Source organism: Cervus elaphus, chromosome 25, assembly GCF_910594005.1.
Source record: "Cervus elaphus chromosome 25, mCerEla1.1, whole genome shotgun sequence".
In the NCBI taxonomy this organism is placed as follows: Eukaryota; Metazoa; Chordata; class Mammalia; order Artiodactyla; family Cervidae; genus Cervus; species Cervus elaphus.
Window position 1 is genome coordinate 32,037,553 of NC_057839.1, and position 26,488 is coordinate 32,064,040.

Genomic DNA, 26,488 nt, shown 5'->3' on the forward strand with positions numbered 1-26,488 from the left:
GTTATTCAGCAAGAAGGGCTTTGGCAATGAGGACAAGAAGAACAAAGACAAGTCTCCAACTCTAAGAACAAGGAGAAAGAAGACAAACCTCTGACCCTAAAACCAATTACCAAATATTCTTACTATATATATATATAACTATATATATATAACTATATATATATATATAACTATATATAACTATATATATATATATAACTATATATATATATATTGTTAGTTAGTTAGTCTAACTCAGTAATTTGGGGCTCAGGAGAAACATATGAGTTTATGATAATAATAACAATTAATGTTTCCTGATGGAAAGCCACTTTTTATAGCTGTCTCCCTAAAACCCAGTGAACACACTGGTGTGTCACTGATCTATGATGAAATAAGTAATATAACAGCAATGGAGTGAGTTATCCTTAGGGATGTGTTTATTTAGCTGTCTTGTTCTGGGACTTCCCTGATGGTCCAGTGGTTAAGACTCCATGCTTCCAAGGCAGGGGTCACAGGTTCCATCCCTGGTTGGGGAGTGAAGATCCCACATGCCATTTAGTGTGGCCAAAAGATAAATAAATGTCTTGTCCTTTATTCTATGCCTAATTTTTATTTTGAAATTACTATGGCTATTTCTATGTTAAATTTTTTTTCTTTTATGCACTGATGGTGATGGTGGATGATTATTTCATTTATTTTTCTTATTTTTTATCTGTGTCCAAACCTAGAAAAAATGTACTGACAGCTTCTTGGTCCCAATTAAACACTTTTTAACATTATTGATCCATAATATCTAAATGTAGCATAACTTCATTCATTAAATTATTCATTCTTTCCTCAACAAATATGTTTGAACAACTGCAAAGTGTCAGTTACTATTGTAGGTAATGAATATACAGTCATGAGGAAGAGAAACAATAGCCTGCTTTCCTGCAGCTTACATCTTCATCAAGAGAGATGGACAATACAAAAGGGAAATAAATAAAATAATTCCAGATAGTTGTAAATGCATTGAGAACAACAACAGCAAAACAGTTCTGGCAAGTGTTTTCCATAGCTAGGTATTGCACCAGTACTGCACCATTTTTAACTGGATTGACATGGATTACCACCCCCGCCCCCATCTACTCCATGGAATCAGTCATCACCATGACAATAAGCATGTTGCTGGGGCTCTTCCTCATGGTGTCACGTGATAGTGCTATGTGACACATACTGGACATATATCATTCATTTTTTTCTTCAAAACATACACACACACATACACAACAAAACTTTCTGCCTTTTTATCAAATAAAATGCTATGAAATTTTTATTTATTTTAATTGGAAAATAATTACTTTACAATATTGTAATGGTTTTTGACATACATCAACATGAATTGGTCACAGGTATACGTGCCCCCCTGATCCTGAACCCCCCTCCCACTTCCCTTCCCACCCTATCCCTCTGGGTTGTCACCGAGTACTGGATTTGGGTGCCCTGCTTCATGCGTCAAACTTGCACTGGTCATCTGTTTTACATAAGATAATGTATATGTTTCAATGCTATTCTCTCAAATCATCCCACCCTCTACTTCTCCCACTGAATCCAAAAGTCTGTTCTTTACATCTGTGTCTCCTTGGCTGAAAATGCTATAAAATGTAACCAGACATCCCAACACTAAAGAAACACCTTCATATGTGAACTCTGTCTGCATAAGAGAGCTTCCCTCTATTCTTTGTTTCCATACCTTCAGATGTTTTTTGTCCCCACAACTATCAGAAAGTCCCAACTTAATGAAACTTTATCTGTTATAAGCAATTTGCACATTGGTTGCTATTTATTGACACTAATATAAATTTTATTTTCTTTTTTCTCATTTTTTTTATGTATCTAAGTCCATGGATTCTTTTGCAGATCTCTTTTATCCTTTTTGTTCAATAATTAAAGTAGTAAACCACTGGAGTTACCTGAGACTTGAATGGCAGAGAAAAATCGATGGAGCTTTCAAAAAAGGATTTTTAACATGTTTAAATAGGCTTTCTCTCATCAACAAAGTGATTAGCATTCATGTTACAATGTTCCAAGATTAACCAAAAAAGACTGCATAATGAAAGCAAATGTCCCAAAGAGTTTAATTATGAATGCTTTGATATCAAAAATATAATTTTAAGCTTCTGTTGTAGAGTTGATGTGAAAGTTGTACAGACACACAAAGCAATATTGTGTTTGCCACCTTAGATTTTTCGAGCAGGGTTTACAGAGACGTGAGCCCAAAAATGTGTCCTCATCAATACTACCGTCACCCCAAAGTGATGGAGCTTCTAGTGTGAGAGGTTTGCTGCCGACATCTGGTAGACAGAAGCCAAAGATGCCGGGAAACATTGTTCAACGCAGAGGGCAAGTCCTGGTATCTGAGAATTATCCAGACCCAAATAACAGTAGGGGCAAAGAAACCCTGGTCTCAAGAGCCTCATTCAGTTTGATATTTTGGAAAACAGGTCCAATATTTAATACACATTCAATAACAAGAATAAGTAGGTTTCTTGCATTTGTTTTCTTTTTCTCCTGCAATCCTTTCAACTCTTCATTCTTATGTGATCTCTCAATTTTCCCCTGTCATCCATCCTTCTATTTAGGGATTTCCACTAATGATGATAATGATGATGCAAAAAAAAAAAAGAGAGAAAGTAAATAAGGATATACTTTGATAAGTTGATATTCCAGATCTAAGTTATCTTAGTTATGTTTTACTGGTATCTAACAACAACAAAATCCTTATTTGTTTTCATTTGATATTCTTTTAAAATAAGTTATTATAATTTTTGGAAACACATTAATAGGCTTTTCTTGTGCTGGTGCAATACTATAATGGATTGCATATCTTTCATCCTACAAAACTTATTTTTAATTATTTTACATGTATGTAAATACATGCAAATGTTTAGGGGACTTTTCTATTTAGGCTTCTCAGAAAGGAGAGAGAGTTGTGACATAATACAGAAATTGCCCCCATACTAATTGAGTACTTGATAATATTAAGAAATAACTGTTAACTTTTATGGTGATTTTTATTGAAAGATTATATGTTAATAATGCATACAGAAATTTAAACCTGAATTAATATATTTGCAGTTTACTTCAGAATAATAAAGGAGATGGGAAATATGTGAGTATTGGTGAAACAAGTTTAATTGAGTCAGTAATTGTTTAAGCTGGAAAATGAACATGTGGGGATTTATTTTACAGTTATTATTTATACTATACTATACAAGTTCATTTGACTATGATATTTTGCTATCCTACAGTACTTAATATTATGCTGTTCTTTTATCAACTTAAATATTCTACAATGAAAGCAATAAAAATGATAAAATATTAGCCCTTTTTATAATTTTGTCTTTTTAGATGTATTCCCCCTGTCAAAGGGGCTTCCCTTGTGGCTCAGATGATAAAGAATCTGCCTGCAATGCAGGAAACCCAGTTTTGATCCCTGAGTCAGGAAGATTTCCTGGAGAAGGGAATGGCTACCCACTCCAGTATTCTTGCCTTGGAGAATCCCATGGACAGAGGAACCTGGCACATTAAAGTCTGTAGGGTTGCAAAGAGTCATGACTAACCCTTTCACTTTCACGTTCCACTGCTCCAAATTTTTCCACAAACCTGAGAAGAAAATACTGGCTGACTATCTGGTTAAGTGAAGCTTTTATTGGGTATGATTTGAAAATATATAAAGCTTTTCTCCATAATGAACCAGACCATCTCTGGTGGGAGACTGTCCTGATGTCCATTTATCATACCGACCAAGTAGGTCAGGGAGGAATTTTTAAAAATGTAGTTCAGATAAACTGTTGGGGCATCTGACCCAATTCTTCAGTTCACTTTGCTTAAAATAACAAGCTGAAATGTGGTTCATACATCTTTAGCCCACTGATTTCTACTCCTTCCAGATTTTGTTATTTGATCAAGTTCAATCCCTGGGTCAGGAAGATCCCCTGGAGGAGGAAATGGCAACCCACTCCAGTATTCTTGCCAGGAGAATCCTGTGGATAGAGGAGCCTGGCAGGCTACAGTCCATGGGGTCACAAAGAGTTAGACATGAGTGAACGACTAAGCATGCACACATGCAAAGATATAAGAAAAGCTATCTATTTAAAGGAATAGGAAAAATATATATTTAAATTAGGGGTTGACAATTAGGGGTTACTTTTCCTGTGAAGAGCCAAATAGTAAATATTTAAGGCTTTGTGGGCCACATGTGGTCTCTGTCATATATTGTTTTACAAACTTTTAAGAATGTGAAAACTATTCCTAGCTCACTAGCAAACAAAATATTATGGTTGGATTTGCCTGTAAGACTCCAGATACAACCTCTCATTTTAAAACTAGCTTTTCTTTCAAATTTAAATCATTCTAAATAAGACAGTACAGGTAAAATCATTCAATAAATTATATTTTACTTCCTGCTACTATCACTTTAATGCATTTTAGCTCTATCAAGTATATCAAGTAATACATACTGCTAACTAGACCAACTAATTAGATTTAGATTAGATGTATGTTATATTTTATCATCTATAATACATACTTGAGCCTACACACAAAATTTTAAATTCAAAACTTGTGTCATTTTTATGATTATAATTATTACCTTAAATTTGCTCATTTATTGTCACATAGAGTAATGTTTCTTAGGTTGGTTAAAAGATAAACAGATATTTAGTTCTGTTAGGATTAATTTTTAATGTATCTAAGTTTTTGTTTTTGTATATATTTTGTTTTCTTTTTGGTGAGGAGATATTAGTAGGATTGCATTTTTGCCTAATAAATTTTTGCTATTATCTTGCACACAAAGAGCTTTCCGGCTGACTTGTGTACTGATACTTCGGATTATGCAGAAGTAGGAAATGAAAACTCCACACAAATAGGATATAAGTTTTCAACTCACTTCAGGACCTCTCCATGGTACTCATGTACTGGACTTGCAGAATTCACTGTAGCCTCTCAAGAGAGGGAAAGAAAAGAAAAGGGAGACGCTTTTAGCAAAATGGATGGCTGTGCACATCTAGAAAGAGGTCACAGATGGACGTGTGTATATGAGTCAGGCGCTTTTGAGCTGAATGGCTCAAAGTCAAGCTCAGGTCACCTGAGGTGACAGAGTCTATTGTAAGTGAGCACATGAAGAAAGGAAGAACAGCAAACTACCTCCAGATAGTCAGAAGTCAACCTGATGGCAAGTGGGAACACCCGTCAAGAAACAGTGATTCCAGTGGTCAAAGCACCACTGTAGGGATACACCAGTCCCGTAATTTATGCACTCTCGGACTTTTCTAGCTGTTACTGTCAGTCTCCTCATAGGAAGACATAATCAAGCCTGTTAGTCACAATCCAATATAAAGCATTCCCACCAGGAAGAGCTTTCCAGCCAGGCCATCCTGTCGGCTTCGAACTGGATTACAGATTGCCATCTTTCAGATAGGCATCAATCTTGGAATCAGTTATTATAGATTTTCATTCAGAGGATAAAAGTTTACCAGTTGGCACACACAAATAAATACTTTGTTGTTTTTCAGTTGCTCAGTGGTCTCCAACTCTTTATGATCCCATGGACTGCAACATGAAAGGCTTCCCTGTCCTTCACAATCTCCTGGAGCTTGCTCAAACTCATGTCCAGTGAGTCAATGATGCCATCCAACCATCTCATCCTCTGTCGCCCCCTTTTCCTCCTGACTTCAATCTTTCCCAGCATCAGGGTCTTTTCCAATGAGTCAACTCTTCACATTATATGGCCTAAGTATTGGTACTTCAGCTTTAGCATCAGTCCTTCCAATGAATATTCAGGGTTGATTTCCTGAATATTGACTGTTTTGATCTCCTTGCATTCCAAGGGACTCTCAAGAGTCCTCTACAGTACCACAGTTTGAAAGCATTAGTTCTTCGGCACTGAGCCTTTTCTATGGTCCAGCTCTCATATCTGTTCATGACTCCTGGAAAAAGCACAGCTTTGACTATACAGACCTTTTTGGCAAAGTGATATCTCTCCTTTTTTGCTACTCTGTCGAGGTTTGTCATAGCGTTTCTTCAAAGGAGCAAGCATCTTTTAACTTCATGGCTGCAGTCACCTTCCATAGTAATTTTTGAGCCCAAGAAAATAAAGTCTCTCACTGTTTTCATTTTTTCCCCATGTATTTGCTATGAAATGATGGGACTGATGCCATGATCTTAGTTTTTTTTGAATGTTGAGCTTTAAACCAGTGTGTTTACTCTTCCTCTTTCACCTGCATCAAGAGGCTCTTTAATTCCTCTTCACTTCCAGCCATTAGGATGATGCCATCTGCATATCTGAGTTTATTGATATTTCTCTCAGCAGTCTTGCTACTAGCTTAAGCTTTATTCAGCCCAGCATTTTGCATGATGTACTCTGCATACAAGCTAAATAAGAAGGGTAACAATATAAAGCCTTGACGTGCTCCTTTCCCAGTTTTGAACCAGTCCATTGTTCCATGTCAAGTTATAACTATTGCTTCTTGACCTGCAAACAGGTTTCTTAAGAAAGGTGCTCCCTACTCCCATCTTTTTAAGAATTTTCCACAATTTGTTGTGATCCACATAGTCAAAGGCTTTAGTGTAGTCAATGAAGCAAAAGTAAATGTTTTTCTGGAATTTTTTTGCTTTTTCTATGATCCAGTGGATGTTGGCAATTTGATACGTGGTTCCTCTGCCATTTCTAAATCCAGCGTGTACATCTGGAAGTTCTTGGTTTATGTACTGTTGAAGCCTGGCTTGTAGGATGTTGATCATTACCTTGCTAGCATGTGAAATGAATGTAGTTGTGTGGTAGTTAATATTCTTTAGCATTGCCCTTATGGGATTGGAATGAAAACTGACCTTTACCAGTCCTGTGGCCATTGCCCAGTTTTCCAAATTTACTGGCATATTGAGTGCAGTACTTTAATAGCATAATCTTTTAGGAGTTGAAATAGCTCAACTGGAACACTATCACCTCCACCAACTTTGCTCATAGTATTGCTTCCTAAGTCCCACCTGACTTCACACTGCAGGATGTCTGGCTCTAGGTGAGTGATCACACTATCATGGTTATGAGGTCATTAAGACAGAAGAACTTACTACCTTCTCTTAATATCTTCTGTTAGATCCATATCATTTCCATAATCCCATAATCGTTCCTATCTTTGCATGCAATGTTCCGTTGGTATCTCTAATTTTCTTAGAGAGATCTCTTGTCTTTCCTATTCTACTCTTTTCCTCTATTTCTTTGCATTGATCACTGAGGAAGGCTTTCTTATCTCTCTGTGCTATTCTTTGGAACTCTGCATTCAGATATATGTCCTCTCTTTTCTCCTTTGCCTTTCGCTTCTCTTCTTTTCTCAGTTATTTGTAAGACTTCTTCAGGAAACCATTTTGCCTTTTTGAATTTCTTTTTTGGAGAGATGGTTTTGATCACCACCTCCTGTACAGTGTTATGAACCTCCATCCATAATTGTTCAAGCATTCTATCAGATCTAATCCTTTGAACCTGTTTGTCACTTCCACTGTATAATCATAAGGGAATTGATTTAGGTCATACCTGACAAATACTGCTTCTAACCAATTTGATAGAAATGAGTTACTAGTAGGTTTAATGTCAGAAAGTTTTCTCTAGATGCCAAAGTTTTGCTTGATTTTTTTTTCCAAAACAACCTTCATCTTATGTTCACTTAGAGGACAGTTGCCCTTCTGTGGTTTTCCTTTACATCTACATTCAAAATTGTGGGTGCCTCATCACCTTTCAAGTTCTTTTGAAGCTTCATTTCATAGGGCTTCTCAGAAGAGATCATTTCTTGGTTCTGTAGCTTTATTTCATGCAGATTCCCATCATCTCATACCCCTGATTATTGTCAAAACTTCTTTTCAACTCTTTATTTTAACTGGTAAGAATCTCCTTTGTTCATTTTGTAAGACAAACCTAAATCTATATTCTTGTGTCATAAACCAGAAAATTTAAAAGAATAAATTTGCCTTCAAGAGAAAAAGGGGTTGAATGCCTTTCCAAAATTTGGCATGATATCTAGAGAGTTAGTTCTCCCCATACTATTCTATATAATCTCCTTTTCCAAGACAATATTTTATAAGCAAATTTCTTCCTTAAAAGCATTGCAATCCCACTGTGGATTAAGACCAATCTTCTTATTTAAGGAGGAATATTCTCTATGCCCAATCAAAATCCTATAATCCTATGAAACTGCTATTTTTTCAATTCCAAGAAAATCTCCTTATAAATTCTTCTCTGAACCTGTTCTCATGATGATTTCATTCCAGTGTCCTTTGTTTCCCCTCCCATTCCCTTTTCCCTGTCCTCTCCATCCTCATGGCCTAAGCACTGTAATTCCTATACTTCTTCTGGAGCCTGCCTAAGACCTTCAATGCCACCAAAGCTGTACAAACTGAACTTTTTAGATTTTTATAAACCAGAGATGATTTAGCTTTGGGATTATTCTCAAGCTGTTGTTACATACTGTACTTGAATTTCTAACTAATTATAAAACCTTTGAGTCAGGATCAGTGTCCTTCATTTCTTTTATAGTTCCTAAAGTTTCCACCACTGTGCTGGTACAAGAAAATCATTCATTGACCTGAATTTATTCTATCCCTGAAATTCCTTTTCTTTTTGCCACTTTTTCCCAACTTATCTTAAAACAAAAAACCCTATTTTATATGCAAATTTGACTGCTTCAAGAATTAATTTCCCAAAAAAGTCCATCATTGCCATTACCTAAGACATTTTAGAAATGTGGTTGGTCTCTGGCCCCACTCTAGACATATTATATCCTAACATGCTTTTTAGCAAGACACTAGCATGCATAAAGTGATTTTTATGCATATTAAAATGTGGGAAACATTGCACTACAGAATCCAGTCTGAGTCAGTTGGAAACATTGCACTAAAGAATTCATTCTGAATCAGTGATCTTGGATTTCTACATTCAATAAGCCAGGAAAATGTGTATTTATCATGTCTCTTTTTTATCATGCACATGTATATGTGTGTTGTGTGAAAAGGTGAGGAAGACAGAGAACCAGGGGAAAATTTGGGGGTTAAGCATTTTTTTGCTTTAGTAGACTCACCTCATAATTATCTAGTGAATATATTTTCTATTTAAACTATTATTTCTGCTGTACTTTTTCCCCCCATTTTCTGTTAAACCACATAGGAAAACAGAGCTGTCAAGATATTACTTCAAAAAAATTACAATTGAGATATCTAAGAGCAGAAATCATTTGATGAATTTTTAAAAAGCTGGCTGCTTTTTAAAGGCATTTATAATTCAAGGTGTTTGATTAACTTTTAAAGAGTTGAGTGCTAGTAGATTTAAAATCAAAAGGAAAGATTTGGAGTGGTCTGGTAGATTTTTAAGGATGAATAGAAGCAGGAAAACTGTGGCCTTACTCTTCTTAGCTTTGATATTTTTATGTGATTTTTGTTCCAATCACAAAACACATTCCTTTTAATCTTCTGTATATCATGTGAGCTACCACAGGAATACCAGTGATGGTTTCTTATCTACCCAGTAGATATACTGAAAATCATTGCAATACTTCAGAAAGTATTTTAACTTGCCAGTGACAAGTGGTATAAATGTATAGTATATATCAGTTTATAAATAGTATCGTGTAGAGCTAAAATTATGCAGACATTAGGCAATTGAAGAAGTCACAATGAAAAGACAGATATTCTTAGGTAATCCAAGTCTATGCCCCGACCAGTAATGCTGAAGAAGCTGAAGTTTAATGGTTCTATGAAGACCTACAAGACCTTCTAGGACTAACACCCAAAAAAGATGTCCTTTTCATTATAGGGGACTGGAATGCAAAAGTAGGAAGCCAAGAAACACCTGGAGTAGCAGACAGATTTGGCCTTGGAGTACGGAATGAAGCAGGGCAAAGGATAATAGAGTTTTGCCAAGTGAACGCACTGGTCATAGCAAACACCCTCTTCCAACAACACAAGAGAAGACTCTACACATGGACATCACCAGATGGTCAATACCAAAATCAGATTGATTATATTCTTTGTGCCAAAGATGAAGAAGCGCTATACAGTCAGCAAAAACAAGACCTGAAGCTGACTGTGGCTCAGATCATGAACTCCTTATTGCCAAATTCAGACTTAAATTGAAAAAAGTAGGGAAAACCACTAGACCATTCAGGTATGACCTAAATCAAATCCCTTACAATTATACAGTGGAAGTGACAAGTAGATTCAAGAGATTAGATCTGACAGACAGAATGCCTGATGAACTATGGATGGAGGTTTGTAACATTATACAGGAGACAGGGATCAAGACCATCCCTAAGAAAAAGAAATTCAAAAAAGCAAAATGGCTGTCTGAGGAGGCCTTACAAATAGCTGTAAAAAGAAGAGAAGCGAAAAGCAAAGGGGAAAAGGAAACATACCCATTTGAATGCAGAGTTCCAAAGAATAGCAAGCAAGGAGAGATAAGAAAGCCTGCCTCAGTGCAAAGAAATAGAGGAAAACAATAGAATGGGAAAGACTAGAGATCCCGTCAAGAAAATTAGAGATACCAAGGGAATATTTCATGCACAGATGGGCTCTATAAAGGACAGAAATGATATGGACCTAACAGAAGCAGAGATATTAAGAAGAAGTGGCAAGAATACACAGAAGAACCATACAGAAAAGATCTTCATGACCCAGATAATCACGATGGTGTAATCACTCACCTAGAGTCAGACATCCTAGAATGAGAAGTCAAGTGGGCCTTAGGAAGCATCACTACGAACAAAGCTAGTGGAGGTGATGGAATTCCAGTTGAACTATTTCAAATCCTGAAAAATGACACTGTGAAAGTGCTACACTCAATATGCCGGCAAATTTGGAAAACTCAGCAGTGGCCATAGGACTGGAAAAGGTCAGTTTTCATTCCAATCCCAAAGAAAGGCAATGCCATAGAATGCTCAAACTACCGCACAATTGCACTCATCTCACACGTTAGCAAAGTAATGCTCAAAATTCTCCAAGCCAGGCTTCAACAGTACATGAACTGTGAACTTCCAGATGTTCAAGCTGGTTTTAGAAAAGGCAGAGGAACCAGAGATCAAATTGCCAACATCCATAGGATCATCAAAAAAGAAAAAGAGTTCCAGAAAAACATCTACTTCTGCTTTATTGACTACAGCAAAGCTTTTCACTGCGTGGATCACAACAAACTGGAAAATTCTTAAAGAGATGGAAATACCAGACCACCTTACCTGCCTCCTGAGAAATCTGTATGCAGGTCAGGAAGCAACAGTTAGAACTAGACATGGAACAACAGACTGGTTCCAAATCGGGAAAGGAGTATGTCAAGGCTGTATATTGTCACCCTGCTTATTTAACTTATATGCAGAGTGCATCATGAGAAACCCTGGGCTGGATGAAGCACAAGCTGGAATGAAGATTGCTGGGAGAAATATCAATAACCTCAGATATGCAAATGACACCAATGTTATGGGAGAAAGAGAACTTAAGAGCCTCTTGATGAAAGTGAAAGAGGAGAGTGAAAAAGTTGGATTAAAACTCAACATTCAGAAAACTAAGGTCATGGCATCTGGTCCCATCACTTCATGGAAAATAGATGAGAAAACAAAGGAAACAGTGACAGACTTTATTTTTGGGGGCTCCAAAATCACTGCAGATGGTGATTGCAGCCATGAAATTATTTGACACTTACTCCTTGGGAGAAAAGTTATGACCAACCTAGACAGCATATTAAAAAGCAGAGACATTACTTTGCCAACAAAGGTCCATCTAGTCAAGGCTACGGTTTTTGCAGTACTTAAATATGGATGTGAGAGTTGGACTATAAAGAAATCTCAGTGCCAAAGAATTGATGCTTTTGAACTGTGGTGTTGGAGAAGACTTGAGAGTCCCTTGGACTGCAAGGAGATCCAACCAGTCAATCTTAAAGGAAATCAGTCCTGAATATTCATTGGAAGGACTGATGCTGAAGCTGAAACTCCACAACTTTGGCCACCTGATGTGAAGAACTTACTCATTTAGAAAGACCCTGATGCTGGTAAAGATTGATGTTAGGAGGAGAAGGGGACAACAGAGGATGAGATGGTTGGATGGCATCACCAACTCCTTGGACAGGAGTTTGAGCAAACTCTGGGAGTTGGCCATGGATAGGGAGGCCTGGCATGCTGGCATAGGGTAACAAAGAGTTGGACACAACTGAGTGACTGAACTGAACTGATCCTAAGGAAGGGGAAGGGAAGAGGGGTTAAGGAGTGAAAACTATAAACCTTAATAGAAACTTCTATGTATCCAACAGAATAAAACAATAATGTTCTCAAGTATTTGGAATCAATAGGAACCAGATAAAAGAGAAGAGCAATGTAGCATCTGGTGAATAGCATCAATGCTCGTCAAAAACGTCTGGCTCTTTGGGATGTTGTGTTCAAATGTGAGCACCTTGTTTTAAGAAGAATGCTTCCAACCTGGTCTAAGTCTTTCTGCTCCTTATCAGTTGACTCTTTCATTCCTCATTTCGTGAACCAGGTTATATTGCATGACTTAGACTATTGTGTGATATTATGTGGTAAGGGCTTGACATTGCAAATTAGATTGGTGTACTTTTCTTTAAATACCTCATAGTTTAGCATCGAGAAATATCACATAAACAAATAAGGGCAATAATGTGCTGTAGAGGCTATGTTGCAAGAGGATCAAAACTGTTTGGAGGCAAAAAGGTGAATTCTCCCTGGGTAATTAAGAAAAAGATATCCATCCATATGAAGCCATCTTATTTGAGACAAATCTAAAGAATTGGGATGATTAGATTGTGAACAAATTGCTTCATAAACAGTTTGGTGGGTGTGGGAGATGGTCATTATCTTTCACCAATTTAGAAGGTTATTGAATATATGAAGCATCACTTCTTCCTGGTTCTAGCACTTAGAAACAAAATCACAGGAAAAAATTCAGAGATAGGAGAAGCAACCTAAAAGAAAAAGGAAGGGAACTCATGTTGTGAGAGGGTCCATACTGTACTAAGCTTGTACCAGGCACTTTATAGACATTGTTTTAGGTAAACCTCATAACAATTTTGCCAAGGCATAACTTGTCTGCGGTGTCACTACTGGAGTCAATACTCACAGCCCCAGGTGATCACCCTATTCCTAGTTTTTAAAAGAAATAAATTGACCAAACATATGGGGAGAGCTCATATTACAAGGCAATAACTTTAAATGACTAAATAACAGAATAAGCAGCAGTAGAGGACACTATTAACTGTGCAAGTATGACTGTGTCTTCGGGATTGAAATAATCAGATCTTTAGAAAAAAGCAAAATTGGTTGTTCAGTTTCTTAGTATATTTTTCATGCTGTAAAATCTATCTACATATAATACAATCTGTATATCAAAATACATTATATCTAGTCTCTGTTTCAGAAAATTATAAAAAGTAAAATTTTTCAAAATACATTAAATACCACAAAATTTACATCTATTTTATGTTTTCACATGCATGCATGCTCAGTCTTGTCTGGTTCTTTGTGACCCCATGGACTATAGCCCTCCAGGCTCCTCTGTCCCAGAATTTCCCAGGCAAAAATACTCCATTTTCTCTAGAGGATCTTCCCAACCCAGGGATTGAACACCCATGTTTTATCCCACTCTAAATTTCTTTAGCTCCTTATATTCAGATCCATTTGACACTTAAAGTGCTTCGATCACCATGCTTTATATACAAATTGATTTAAGCCAGATGTTACCGTATCCTATGCCAATTTACTAATTCTCTGGTATGAATATGGAAAGATTATAAACACAAATAGTAAACAAAGAAGTGATATTTCCTCTCACACATTATTATGAGACACTGGATTAGAAACCAAAGTAAATTCTAGGAACTTAGTATTTTAAGACACAACAGAATTACTTTTATTTCCTCATATTTGGGTGCAAAAGAAGGAAGCAGCTCTTGCTTAGGTTAATAAAAGGTTAATATAAGGTTAATATAATCAACCAAGTACAGGTTTTCCCATAAATTCTAGAAACTCAGGTGAAAAATTTTAATTGACTTAGAAATTTCCATCATGAGTTCCTGATTAACTCTATTTACAGTGTTGTCAAGTTCTGTTTTAGAGATCAGAGAAATAGTGCTGAATTGCAAAATATTTGAGGCCATTTGACTTACCTTATAAAATGACTGTTTATATAGGTGATAATAATGTCAGGTGGACTGAAATGTTTATAATCAGGGTTAACTAATGTCTGCAAAAATAGCACTGGGTGGTTGATATATACCCTAAAGATTATTGAAAGTAGGTGTGCTGTGCTGTGCTTAGTCACTTAGTCATGTCCGACTCTCTGTGACCCCATGGACTATACTCACCAGGCTCCTCTGTCCATTGGGGATTCTCCAGGCAAGAATACTGGAGTGGGTTGCCTTGCCCTCCTCCAGGGGATCTTCCCAACCCAGGGATTGAATCCAGGTCTCCTGCATTGCAGGTGGATTCTTTACCATCTAAGCCACCAGGGAAGCTCATTGAAAGTATGCATATGTATATATGTGGTATATGTCTCAGAGGGTAAAGAATCTGCCTGCAGTTCAGGAGATCCAGTTTCAATCTCTGGGTTGAGACAATCCCCTGGAGAAGTGAATGGCAACCCACTCCAGTATTCTTGCCCGTAGAATCCCATGAACAGAGGAGCTTGGGGGGCTATAGTCCATGGGGTTGTAAAGAGTCGGACACGACTGAGTGAATAACACACACACACACACACACACACACACACACACACACACACAGGCTTCCCAGGTGGCGCTAGTGGTAAAGAACTCACCTGGCAATATAGGAGACTTAAGAGACATGAGTTTGATCGTTGGGTCAGGAAGATCCCTCGGAGGAGGGCATGGCAGCCCACTCCAGTCTTCCTGCCTGGAGAACTCCATGGACAAAGAAGTCTGGTGGGCTACAGTTCATAGGGTTGCAAAGAGTTGGAAGGGACTGAAGTGGCTTAGCAGGCATGTGTGTGTGTGTGTGTAGTGTGGGAGGCCAGATTTAATATGCCTGGACACACTTCTTATGATCCTGAAATGGGAAACAGATTTCTGACACTCCTGTAATGGTTGCATTACTCTCAGTTTCCCTTTTGCTGTGCTTAGTCGCTGTCGTGTCTGACTCTTTGTGAGCCCATGGACTGTAGCCCGCCAGGCTCCTCTGTCCACGGGATTCTCCAGGCAGGAATACTGGAGTGGGTTGCCTTGCCCTCCTCCAGGGGATCTACCCAACCCAGGGATCAAACCCAGGTCTCCTGCATTGCAGACAGATTCATTACCAACTGAGCCACCAGGGAAGCCCTAGTTTTTCTCTTAGATAAGTGAAATAACTTAACCTGTGAAGAAAATAACTTATTTTGTAAAGAAAAACAGGAAAATCATGCAGAATTAAAATTAATATTCCAAGTTTCCATTACTTGTGCACTTAATTATCATTTAGAAATGTGTATCCTGATGAAAGGATGTATTTCCAAGTAAGTTTGCACTGAAATTTTAAAAGCAGTGATTACACTTCTAGGAAATTCCTAGCTGAGTTCTCAGAGAGTAAACAAACAAGGAAAATAAGCAGAAAGATTGAATCAAGCAACAGGATCTAGAAAATATGCTAGAAAATCTGTTTTAAAAGGTTACATCTGTAAGCTACACTCCGCTTATTCTTTTGGAGTTCAATTTTATTTCATTTTTCAATTCCATTTTGTTTTATTTTCCTTGTGTAGTAATCTGAACACAAAAGCAAGTTAATTTTCCACTTGGTGAGTAGGACCATATCTACATTGAAGAAAACATTATCAAACCTTCTAGATACTTTCTCCATTATACACACTGCACAAAATCCCCAAAGATATATCATGTTGCTTACCTGGTAGCTCAGTGGCAAAGGATCTAAACAGGACCATCTTCACTTATTAAGTGGATACCCAAAATAACTTAAAATCAAGAGAAAAATAATTTTAAAAAAAAAGACCTACTCCATTCATATGGAACCTGGAAATTCAGTTCATGAAATCTAAGACTTTTAAGACCAAGTTTAATTTTTCTCATTGCTAAATGTGTGGCATTGTTTATTTCAGTTCATGAAACAAAGTGTTTGGAGGCATTAAACACAAAAAGAACTATTTAAATTGTTTTTTTTCCCACACTAACCAGTGACTATTTCTAGAATATACCTCATGAATATACTCTAATTTGTTCTGTTTCTCACTAAGAAATTATTGAGATGCTGAGAGAGAATGGCAAAGGAGTTTTATGCTGGGAATGAACACATCTCATTAGATAACTTCTGAAAGGACTTTGCTACTATAAATCTATCTTTAGCCCTTAGTTTTTCCATGGGTGATTGAAATCCATTTTGTAGAACATGTTGTATGTTGGTTCAGTGATTCAATTCAGCAAACATTAAGCACCTACCAGATACCATGGAGGAACTAAAGATATAAAAACCAATGGAACTTTAGATATAAAATATGACTGAAGTCTGAAATTATAGATTAAATGTTGATTTAACTATAGAGATGCAATTGCATTTCACATTTTACAGATGAATAGATGAAGGTCCAGAGAATATAAGTATTTGTTCAAATCTTCACACCCGAGATCAGTCAGTTTGAAAGAGTAACACAGGACTCCTAACCCCCAGGCCAATACTCTTTATACTACATCCAAAAAAAAAAAAAACAAACTCTGAAATAACCTAAGAAATTGAATGCATGTATATAGCTGAACTGGGGCTTGCCTGGTGGCTCCATGGTAAAGAATCCACTTTCAGTGCAGGAGATGCAGGCTCAAATCCTGGGTCAGGAAGATCCCTATCAGAGAAAATGGCAACCCACTCCTGTATTCTTCCCTGGAAAATCTCATGGACAGAGAAGCCTGGTGAGCTATCCATGGATCCACAAAGAGTTGGACATGAATATGACTGAGCATGCATGCATATAGCTGAATCAGCAGGTGACCATCACTGCTGCAGATAATCACCAAGAAAGCACTCTACTTCATTAGTTGGCAAGAAATCGACCAAACTGAAAAATTAGTTTTGATTCAAAAATTACAAAAGATAAAGAATTACATAATTGCATTTATTTTCAATAAAATTTAATTAAGAAGTGAGAGGAACCAGCAATCAAATTGCCAACATCCTTTAGGTCATCGAAGAAGCAAGAGAGTTTCAGAAAAACATCTATTTCTGCTTTACTGACTATGCCAAAGCTTTTGACTGTGTGGATTACAATAAACTGTGGAAAATTCTGAAAGAGATGGGAATACCAGGCCACCTGACCTGCCTCCTGAGAAATCTGTATGCAGGTCAAGAAGCAACAGTTAGAACTGGACATGGAACAACAGACTGGTTCCAAATCGGGAAAGGAGTACATCAAGGCTGTATATTGACACCCTGCTTATTTAACTTATATGCAGAGTATATCATGAGAAACGCTGGGCTGGATGAAGCACAAGCTGGAATCCAGATTGCTGGGAGAAATATCAATAACCTCAGATATGCAGATGACACCATCCTTATGGCAGAAATTGAAGAGGAACTAAAAAGCTTCTTGATGAAAGTCAAAGAGGAGAGTGAAAAAGTTGGCTTACAATTCAACATTCAGAAAACTAAGGTCATGGCATCTGGTCCCATCACTTCATGGCAAATAGATGGGGAGACAGTGGAAACAGTGTCAGACTTTATTTTGGGGGGCTTCCAAATCACTGCAGATGGTGACTGCAGCCATGAAATTAAAAGACACTTGCTCCTTGGAAGAAAAGTTATGACCAACCTAGACAGCATATTAAAAAGCAGAGACATTACTTTGCCAACAAAGGTCTGTCTAGTCCAAACTTTGGTTTTTCCAGTGGTCATGTATGGATGTGAGAGTTGGACTATAAAGAAAGCTGAGCACTGAAGAATTGATGCTTTTGAACTGTGGTGTTGGAGAAGACTCTTGAGAGTCCTTTGGACTGCAAGGAGATCCAGCTAGTCCATCCTAAAGGAGATCAGTCCTGAATATTCATTGGAATGACTGATGTTGAAGCTGAAACTCCAATACTTTGGCCACCTGATGAGGAGAACTGACTCATTTGAAAAGACCCTGATGCTGGGAAAGATTGAAGGTGGGAGAAGAAGGGGTTGACAGAGGATGAGATGGTTGGATGGCATCACCAACTCTATGGACATGAGTTTGAGTAAACGCTGAGAGTTGGTGATGGACAGGGAGGCCTGGTGTGCTGTGGTTCATGGGGTCTCAATGAGTCAGACATGACTGAGCGACTGAACTGAACTGACTGAACTAAAGAGGTAAGATTTGCTGGACAATAACATCTCTGAAGTTTTACTGAGATAGCAATATAGGAATTTTAGGGTTAAAAGAGATTGAAAAGTGAAAGTGAAAGTCACTCAGTCATGTCCAACTCTTTGTGGCCCCATGGACTGTAGTCCATGCAGTTCTCCAGGCCAGAATATTGGAGTGAGTACCCTTTCCCTTCTCCTGGGGATCTTCCCAACACAGGGATCGAACCCAGGTCTCACACATTGCAGGCAGATTCTTTACCAGCTGAGCCACAAGGGAAGCTTAAGAATACTGGAGTAGGAAGCCTATTTCTTCTCCAGGGGGTCTTCCCAATCCAGGAATCAAACTGGGGTCTCCTGCATTTCAGGCAGATTCTTTACCAACTTGAGCAATCAGGGAAAAAAGACTGTGAACAATGTCATAAAAACAGTAAGGTCTAATAATAACACATGTATTCATTTTTATTTAAAAAGCATCCTCCATTAAGATTTCTTTTCTTACCAAAGGCAGTATTTATCTGATTCATCAGTAAGTAATGGGCACCTTTACCATGTAATGCATGTCCTTTTGCTTCATTTAGCTACATATATTGTACATTCATTATATGAAAACTCCAGATGATAGAGGCCAACAATCATTAGAGAATAATTTAGAGAAATCATGAATACATTTATATCTCTGCTGAAGTAAAACTATTTTTACCATATCCCCAAAATGAGTATAAGTATTGAGTAGCTATATTTTTTCTAATCTTTATATGTATTTTTTAAAACACAAAATATAGAAACACATACTCATTGTAAAAAGTGTTCAAATAATTTTTCATCATACAAAAAAGTAAATAAAAATCCATTTCTTACTTGTTACCATATCTTTATATCTTCCCTTTCTCAAAACAAAATTAAAAGCAGCAAAAGAGTATTGTGAAGTTTTACCTTCACAATTAAAAGAAACAAATGTGGGAAGGAAGTCTCTCCCTGTATGGACGCCATTTATGTGAAGATGTAGATTCTTATAGCTGCTGCTTTCAGCCTGTGATCATGAGAAGTCAACCAAAAAAATAAAGTCATATCAGCACAGTGCGTTGGCATCACTGAGATGCTAACTTAGCACTAGCCCCACCTACTCCCAGATTTTTGCTTTGTAATATAACTAAGATATTTCATTGGTAAACCAGTATAATTCAGGTATTCTGTAACATGCAATTAAGAAAACTTGGAAGTGAGAGGATATGCTGAAGTTTTCAGAGGTACATGTAAGTGTCCAAACTCATCACACCGTATGCATTAAATATGTGCAGTTTTTTTGCATATCAATTATACCTCAATAAAGCTGGATTTGGATTTTTTTTTTAAAGAACAATAAGGATATAAATTGTATTTCAGGACAAGAGAAATGGCGTTATGAACTCAGTGTCCATGCGTCCAACGAAATCCAAATTCAGTTAAGTTGAACCCCTACCCTGCAATGAGATGGAATTTGGAAGTGGAAACTTAAATAATGAGAGTTAGATGAGGTGATAGGGGGCTTCTCAGGTGGTGCAGTGGAAAAGAATCTGCCTGCCAATGCAGGAGATGTCAGAGACATGAGTTTTGATCCCTGGGTCAGGAAGATCCCCTGGAAAAGGAAATGGCAACCCACTCCAGTATTCTTGTGTGGGAAATCCCATGGACAGAGGAGCCTGGCGGGCTGCAGTTCATGAGGTCACAAAGAGTCAGACATGACTGAGCACATTGAGTATTTGTTGCAGTGATAGGCATAGTGTCTTCCTGGTGGGATTGATGAGCATATTCATCAAGGAAAAGATGGGAACTCTCCCCTCTCTGCCATGTGAGGACACAATATGAACGTGGCCATCTGCAAGCCAGGAAGAGCGCTCTCACCAGAACTCAGCTATACAGTCACCCTATTTTGGGACCTCCAGCCTCCAGAACTGTGAAGAAATAAATTTCTGATGTTGGGGACATTTTTTTTCTTTCTAATTATGCTGGTGGTTACTGATGAAACTTGAAGGAAAAGTAGAGGGAGCTTGGAATATATAAGCTCAGAGCTGTGACCAAAGAGAGAGCAAAGCTCCTGGCAGAACACTAGAAAAGCTGCTACCAAGAAACAGAGGGCCACCTGAAAAGTGAAGCGGACAACAGTGATTTATGGAAGGCCTATGTACATTACAACAGACTCTCTGTCCCTCCCTCCACATTGCAAAACAGCCTGTAACCAAGCATTTGTTTTCCTGAGTGGAGAAAAAAGCCAGTGGTTCTTCTCTAAAGCAATTGAACAAAGCAGACACCTAGAACAAGTAAGAGAGATATTGATAACCTTGGAGTACAACCTTCCTCATTGTAGCATTTAGGGAAATGTAAGAATAAACTTCACCCCTAAAGAAAAACTCCAAATTCACATATTCTGCCACATCACTGGAGTTTTCATCCTCAAGTAGAAATGGACATCAATAGGTTCCTTGAAAAAAGCATTCAATATATTATAAGGGGAAAATCTAAACACAGAGACAGAAATAATGATTCTAGAGTAAGAAGAAAGAATTCAGAAAACCGAACAGAAATTAAATATAAAATATAACAAAGATAAAATATATTTTAAAACTTTTTGGATTTTTTTCTTTTACATTGTTATTGCAACATATTTTACATATATAATTCAGTCATTTATAGTAAACAATTCAATCTTTTTAGAAATTCCCCAAATTATGAAGCCAACACTATGCAAACCAAACAGGTTCAAGTTTTTATCATCCCCATAAGGTTCTTCCTTCCCACTTACTGTTAATCTCCTTTTCCACCCACTTCCCCAAGCAACCACTAATCTGTTGATTTAGTCACCAAGTCATGTCCGACTATTGCGACCCATGTACTATAGCCCTCCAGGCTCCTCTGCCCATGGAATTCTCCAGGCAAGAATACTGGCGTGTGGTGACCTTTCCTTCTCCAGGATTAATCTGTTATATGTCCCTATAGATTTGCTATTTATATCAGTGGTAGCATGTACTATGTGGACTGTCATGTCTTGCTTCTTTCATTATGTTTGTGAAATATTCTGAGGTTCATCCATATTGTAGCATATGTCCATTGTTTAAAACTAGAACTCGGGGCTGGTGCACTGGGAAGACCCAGAGGGATCGGGTGAGAGGGAGGTGGGAAGGGGGATCGGGATGGGGAATACATATAAATCCATGGCTGATTCATGTCAATGTATGGACAGTATTGTAAAGTAATTAGCCTCCAACTAATAAAAATAAATGGAAAAAAAAAACCAACTAGAACTCTTAACAACTACTGGAAGATAAGATGGTATTACATCCCCAACAAAAGAGGAAGATATAATGAAAAAGCCACAGACATAGGAAAATGAAAAGCATTTGTAAATTAAAAATGTAAGTGCCAAAATAAAAATACATTAAAAATAATGAAAGGTAAAAATGAGGAAATCTCCCACACTAGTAATTCACCATTATTAGGTTTGTTTTTATTCCTTCCTATCTTGTTTTCTTTTTCCATTCTGTGCACTTAGATATTAATTTTTAAGTAACATTTAAAAAATAAATGTTATTTCATGGGATGGGGAGTGAGGGTGTTTCAAAAGGGAGGGGATATATGTATACCTATGGCTGATTCATGTTGAGATTTGACAGAAAACAAAATTATGTAAAGCAACTATCCTTCAATAAAAAAAATAAAAAGAACCAATTTAGATAAAGGAAAGTCAAAAAAAGAAAAAATATAAACAGTATATCTACATAAAGAAATATTTTCCAACTAGAGCAGTGCATATTGTAGATTTTATTACTCGCACTATATGTGATCATTTTTATCATGCTATAATTACAATGTTGTATCCTGATTTTCTCATTCCAGCTTTCAAGACCATTCTATTATTAACAGAGACCTTAAGAGCTTTACTTTTAATAACTACTACATTGTTGATTCTGATTCTTGGTTTATTTAAGGCAATTCCATATTTTCAGAGGCATTCATAAATTCATAATGTATATCACCATATCAGTGTTCTGATTACAGACTATTTCCTTAGGCTAGATTGTCAAGTGAAATTTCTAGTTAGAGTATGGATACACTTTAAGGTCTTCGTTATGTGTCATTGAGTTATTTTCCATGAGGCTTATAATCATTCTATATGACAACTTAATACAGATTGGAAAGCAATACTTAGCAATAAAAATATTTCTCATCAGTTTGTTTGACATAATTTAGCAATCATATGTTGTATACAACACTAGCACTATAGTGACACAGGAGCTTAATTTTAAGATAGGGTTTAAAATACTTTTTATTACATTTTTTAGATTAGAAAAGCCTAGATTCCATGGTATAATAATATACTTTACACTTAAACAATGACCAATAGAGATTTGTTTTCCTACACACACCAAAGGTACACACACACAAACATGCACACAAATGTGAACAGTTCACAATATTATTTTTTTCAATTTAATCACATTTATTTCTTTCTAATTTTACAAGTAAGGAATGTTCATTGCAAACAAATAGAACTACATAAAAGCATGATGTAAAAAAAGAACAATCACCTAGAAGCCCCATCCTCCAGAAATAACTACCATTAGCGTGTTGATGCATTTCTTCCATGTCTACATATTTTTTTAAAATAATTGAAGTACAATTAACCTACAACACTATGTTATTTCTAAATGCAGAATTCTTTTAACATTTCTACTAGATTTATATTTGGTTGATCTACTATCTTTATTGTATATTTGCCTTTACGAATGAGATTTTTTTCTTTCATAGCTTTTGTATTTATCTTTCTGTCCTTTTCTTTTTTGCTTAGAGAAGCCCCTTTAACATTTCTTGTAAAACTGGTTTGTGGTGCTGAACTCTCAGCTTTTTCTTGTTGGAAGAAATCTCTGTGTCTCTTTCTAATTTGAATGATAACTTTGCTGGATAGAGTATTCTTGGTTGTAGGTTTCTTCCTTTCATCACTTTATATATATTGTGCTACTCCCTTCTGCCCTGCAAAGGTTTTGCTGAAAACTCAGCTGATGATCTTATGGGAGTTCCCTTGTATGTAACTAGTTGCTTTTAGTTTGCTGCTTTTCATATTCTCTCTTTAATTTTTGCCTTTTTAATTATAATGTGTCTCAGGGTGGTCCCCCTTGGGTTGATCATCCCTGGAACTCTCTGTGCTTCCTGGACCTGGACTGTCTATTTCCTTTCCCAAGTTAGGGAATTTTTCAGCTATTATTTCTTCAAATGTGTTCTCTGCCCCCTTTTCCTCTCTTCTCCTTCTGGGACTCTAATCATGCAAATGTTAGTAAGCTTAATGATGTCCCAAAGGTCTCTTAAACTATACTTTAAAAAAAAAACAAACTTTTTTTTTTTCCTTTTTCTGCTCAGACTGAGTTATGTTTTACTGCTCTTTTTTCCAGTTTGCTGATTCAGGCCTCTGTATCATCTAATGTACCTTTTACTCCTGCTACTATAGAGGTTGCTGGCTGCTGCTTTGTCTAGTTTTGATCCCAGCATGGCTGGCTGCATGGCCAGAGAGCCCCAGGGCTAGTGCTGACCAGTTAGTGGATGGGGCTGGGTTCTAGTGTTGATAAGATATAAGGAGGATTCCAAAATGGCTCTTGCCAGCACCAGTGACCTTAGGGTATTATGAGCTCTCAAAAATGGATGCCAGCAGTATCTGTGTCCTCAGGGTATGTCCCAGTTGCCTCCTGCCAATCCAGGATAAAAGATCAGCTAGTAGGTTTGACGCCGGATCCTTCAAATTACTGCTTTTGCAGTCAATGTTGGAGGGTATGAGGTTTTGCAGATACTCTTAAAGACTGGAGTCTATTTCCCACAGCACCCCCACTCTCCAGAATGCAAGTTCCACTGGCCTTAAAGCTAGACTTTCTGGGGATCTATTTCAGGACTCACAGGCTGGGGAGCCTACCATCAGGTTCAGGCTTCTCTCTCCTTAAAAGGAATCTCTGCCATTTTGATTATCGTGTTTGTGGGTCACCTACCCAGGGTTATGGGACTTGACTGCACAGCGTGTCTGCCTCTTCTACCCATCTTGCTCTAATTCCTTCTTTATATTTTCAGTTGTAGAAGATCTTTCCTGCTAGTCTTCTGGTCATTCACATCAATAATTGCTCTGTAAGCAGTTGTAATTTTGGTGTGCTTGAAGGAGGAGGTGACCTCAATGACTTCCTCTTTTGACACCTTGGCCACACACACCACAATATTGTTTATTAAATTTGAAACATCTACCAGTATGAACAATAACAGTGTAACTGATGGCTTAGGTGGCATTTCCTAAAATCTTCTCAATTGCCAGATTGGTTCAGATGCACATCTTTAGTACTCCCACAGTGCCTGCATATTATTATTCTTACCAGATTGAGTTTAAATGAATTCTTAACTGAAATTATTTTTTTCTTTTTATTACCAGCATATAATTAATACAAAAGAAGATATTGTTTGATTAATGTTTCCAATTCTAACATCAAGGACATAATGCCTACCACATAATTTACTTATGGTGTTTATCAACATGAACTGAAATTCTTTAAATAAGTTCAGAGGAGTGTGAATTTAGGCCCTTTGCAATAATGATTTTGCTATATTTCCTTTTGTTGGGAGTGTGTATTTCAGAAATACTCCCATTCCTTTTTTTTTTCTAATACATTATTTTGAAGCAATGTTTTTCTATTATTTTAAATTTTTTAAAGAAGTAAAATCTACAGAATTTTAATAAATAAATTTTGGAAAATGAAATAAAAAATCATCACTTTTATCATTGATTTTACCTAATACGAAAATCCAAATTTGCAAATATTTGCTTACCATGTATTGGGAATCAAAATTTCAACAAAGGATTTTCCTTAGAAATTACATAATTAAAAAATTCCTCTATGCATTTGGAACATAATTTTTATATTGATCTTATTTGGAATATATGAACTACTTAAAGCATTCCTATAATGCATACATCTGACCCTGCGATCCAACTTTGCTTGATCATAGGACTTTCTAAGCCAATGATTTGGTGCTCAGTTCCCTGGTGGCTCAGATGGTAAAGAATCTGCCTGCAATGTAAGAGACCCAGGTTCGAACCCTGGGTTGGGAAGATTCCCTGGAGAAGGGAATGGCAACCCACTCAAGTATTCTTGCTTGGAGAATTCCATAGACAGAGGAGCCTGGAGGGCTATAGTCCATGGGGTTATAAAGGGTGAGACATGACTGAGCAACTAAAACTTTGAGCACTTGGTTTCTGTCTATAACATACCATCTCCTCTCTGCCTTCCAGAATTCATAAACACTTTTATCTGAGCATGGTCTCTTCCTGTTTTCAACTCCATTTTACATTTATTATTCTTTTCTCTGCAACTTTTTGTTATTTTGGGGGAATTGAAATGAGAGCTGGGGGAGATAAATTTGTTTCAGCTTTTCTCAATTGTTTAAAAAAAAGAATATTTTAAGATTAAGTATTATCAATTGTGTACTTTTAATTATCAAAAGGGATTTTCTGATAAAATATAAAATGTTGCTAATCATTGGTTTCTCAAACCATGAGACTTTTTTTTGAGGTAGGTCTTAATGGCCTTTTAAAGAAAATTACCTAACATATCTTTCTTCTTTGTTTTTATAGAGATTTGCTTGCTGACCAAGGGACGGCGCACTGCCAGTGTTCGAGCTGATACATATTGTCGTCTTTACTCACTTTCTGTGGACAATTTCAATGAGGTCCTGGAGGAATATCCAATGATGAGAAGAGCCTTTGAGACGGTTGCCATTGACCGATTAGATAGAATAGGTACTGTTTATTTTCTTCTTTACTTACAATTCACTTTTAATCTAGTGGTTGAGTATATATTTGCAGTCATAAGTCCCAAATGCTGGTTTACTGATTGCTTATTAACTAGCATAGAAATAGCGATTAGCTGTAGTCATATTTCTAGAAAGATCTGAGGCACTAACTTTCTCTTCTAAGTATTCTAGGTTTGTTTATTCATCTCTGTTTTTACTAGCTACACAGTCTGATTTCCTCAGTGATACCAAAAGGTAAAAACAATGATTACAAATTCTAGATGGCATTAAAATAGAACTAAAAATACAATAGTATGGGTCTACATTACAAATTATTTTATCACAAGTTTTTTTTTTTTTTTAAATCTTAAGGATCTACTTTA

At 36.9% G+C, this 26,488-nt stretch overlaps 1 protein-coding gene across 1 annotated transcript in view; it reads left to right on the top strand.

Annotated features, from left to right (window-relative positions):
• HCN1 (hyperpolarization activated cyclic nucleotide gated potassium channel 1) overlaps positions 1–26,488 on the top strand; it is a 436,789-nt gene that overhangs the window by 402,883 nt on the left and 7,418 nt on the right. Inside the window, exon 7 of the mRNA XM_043887787.1 lies at positions 25,948–26,112. Within this exon, the coding sequence (XP_043743722.1) occupies positions 25,948–26,112 (165 nt within the window). The remainder of the gene's footprint in view (positions 1–25,947; positions 26,113–26,488) is intronic.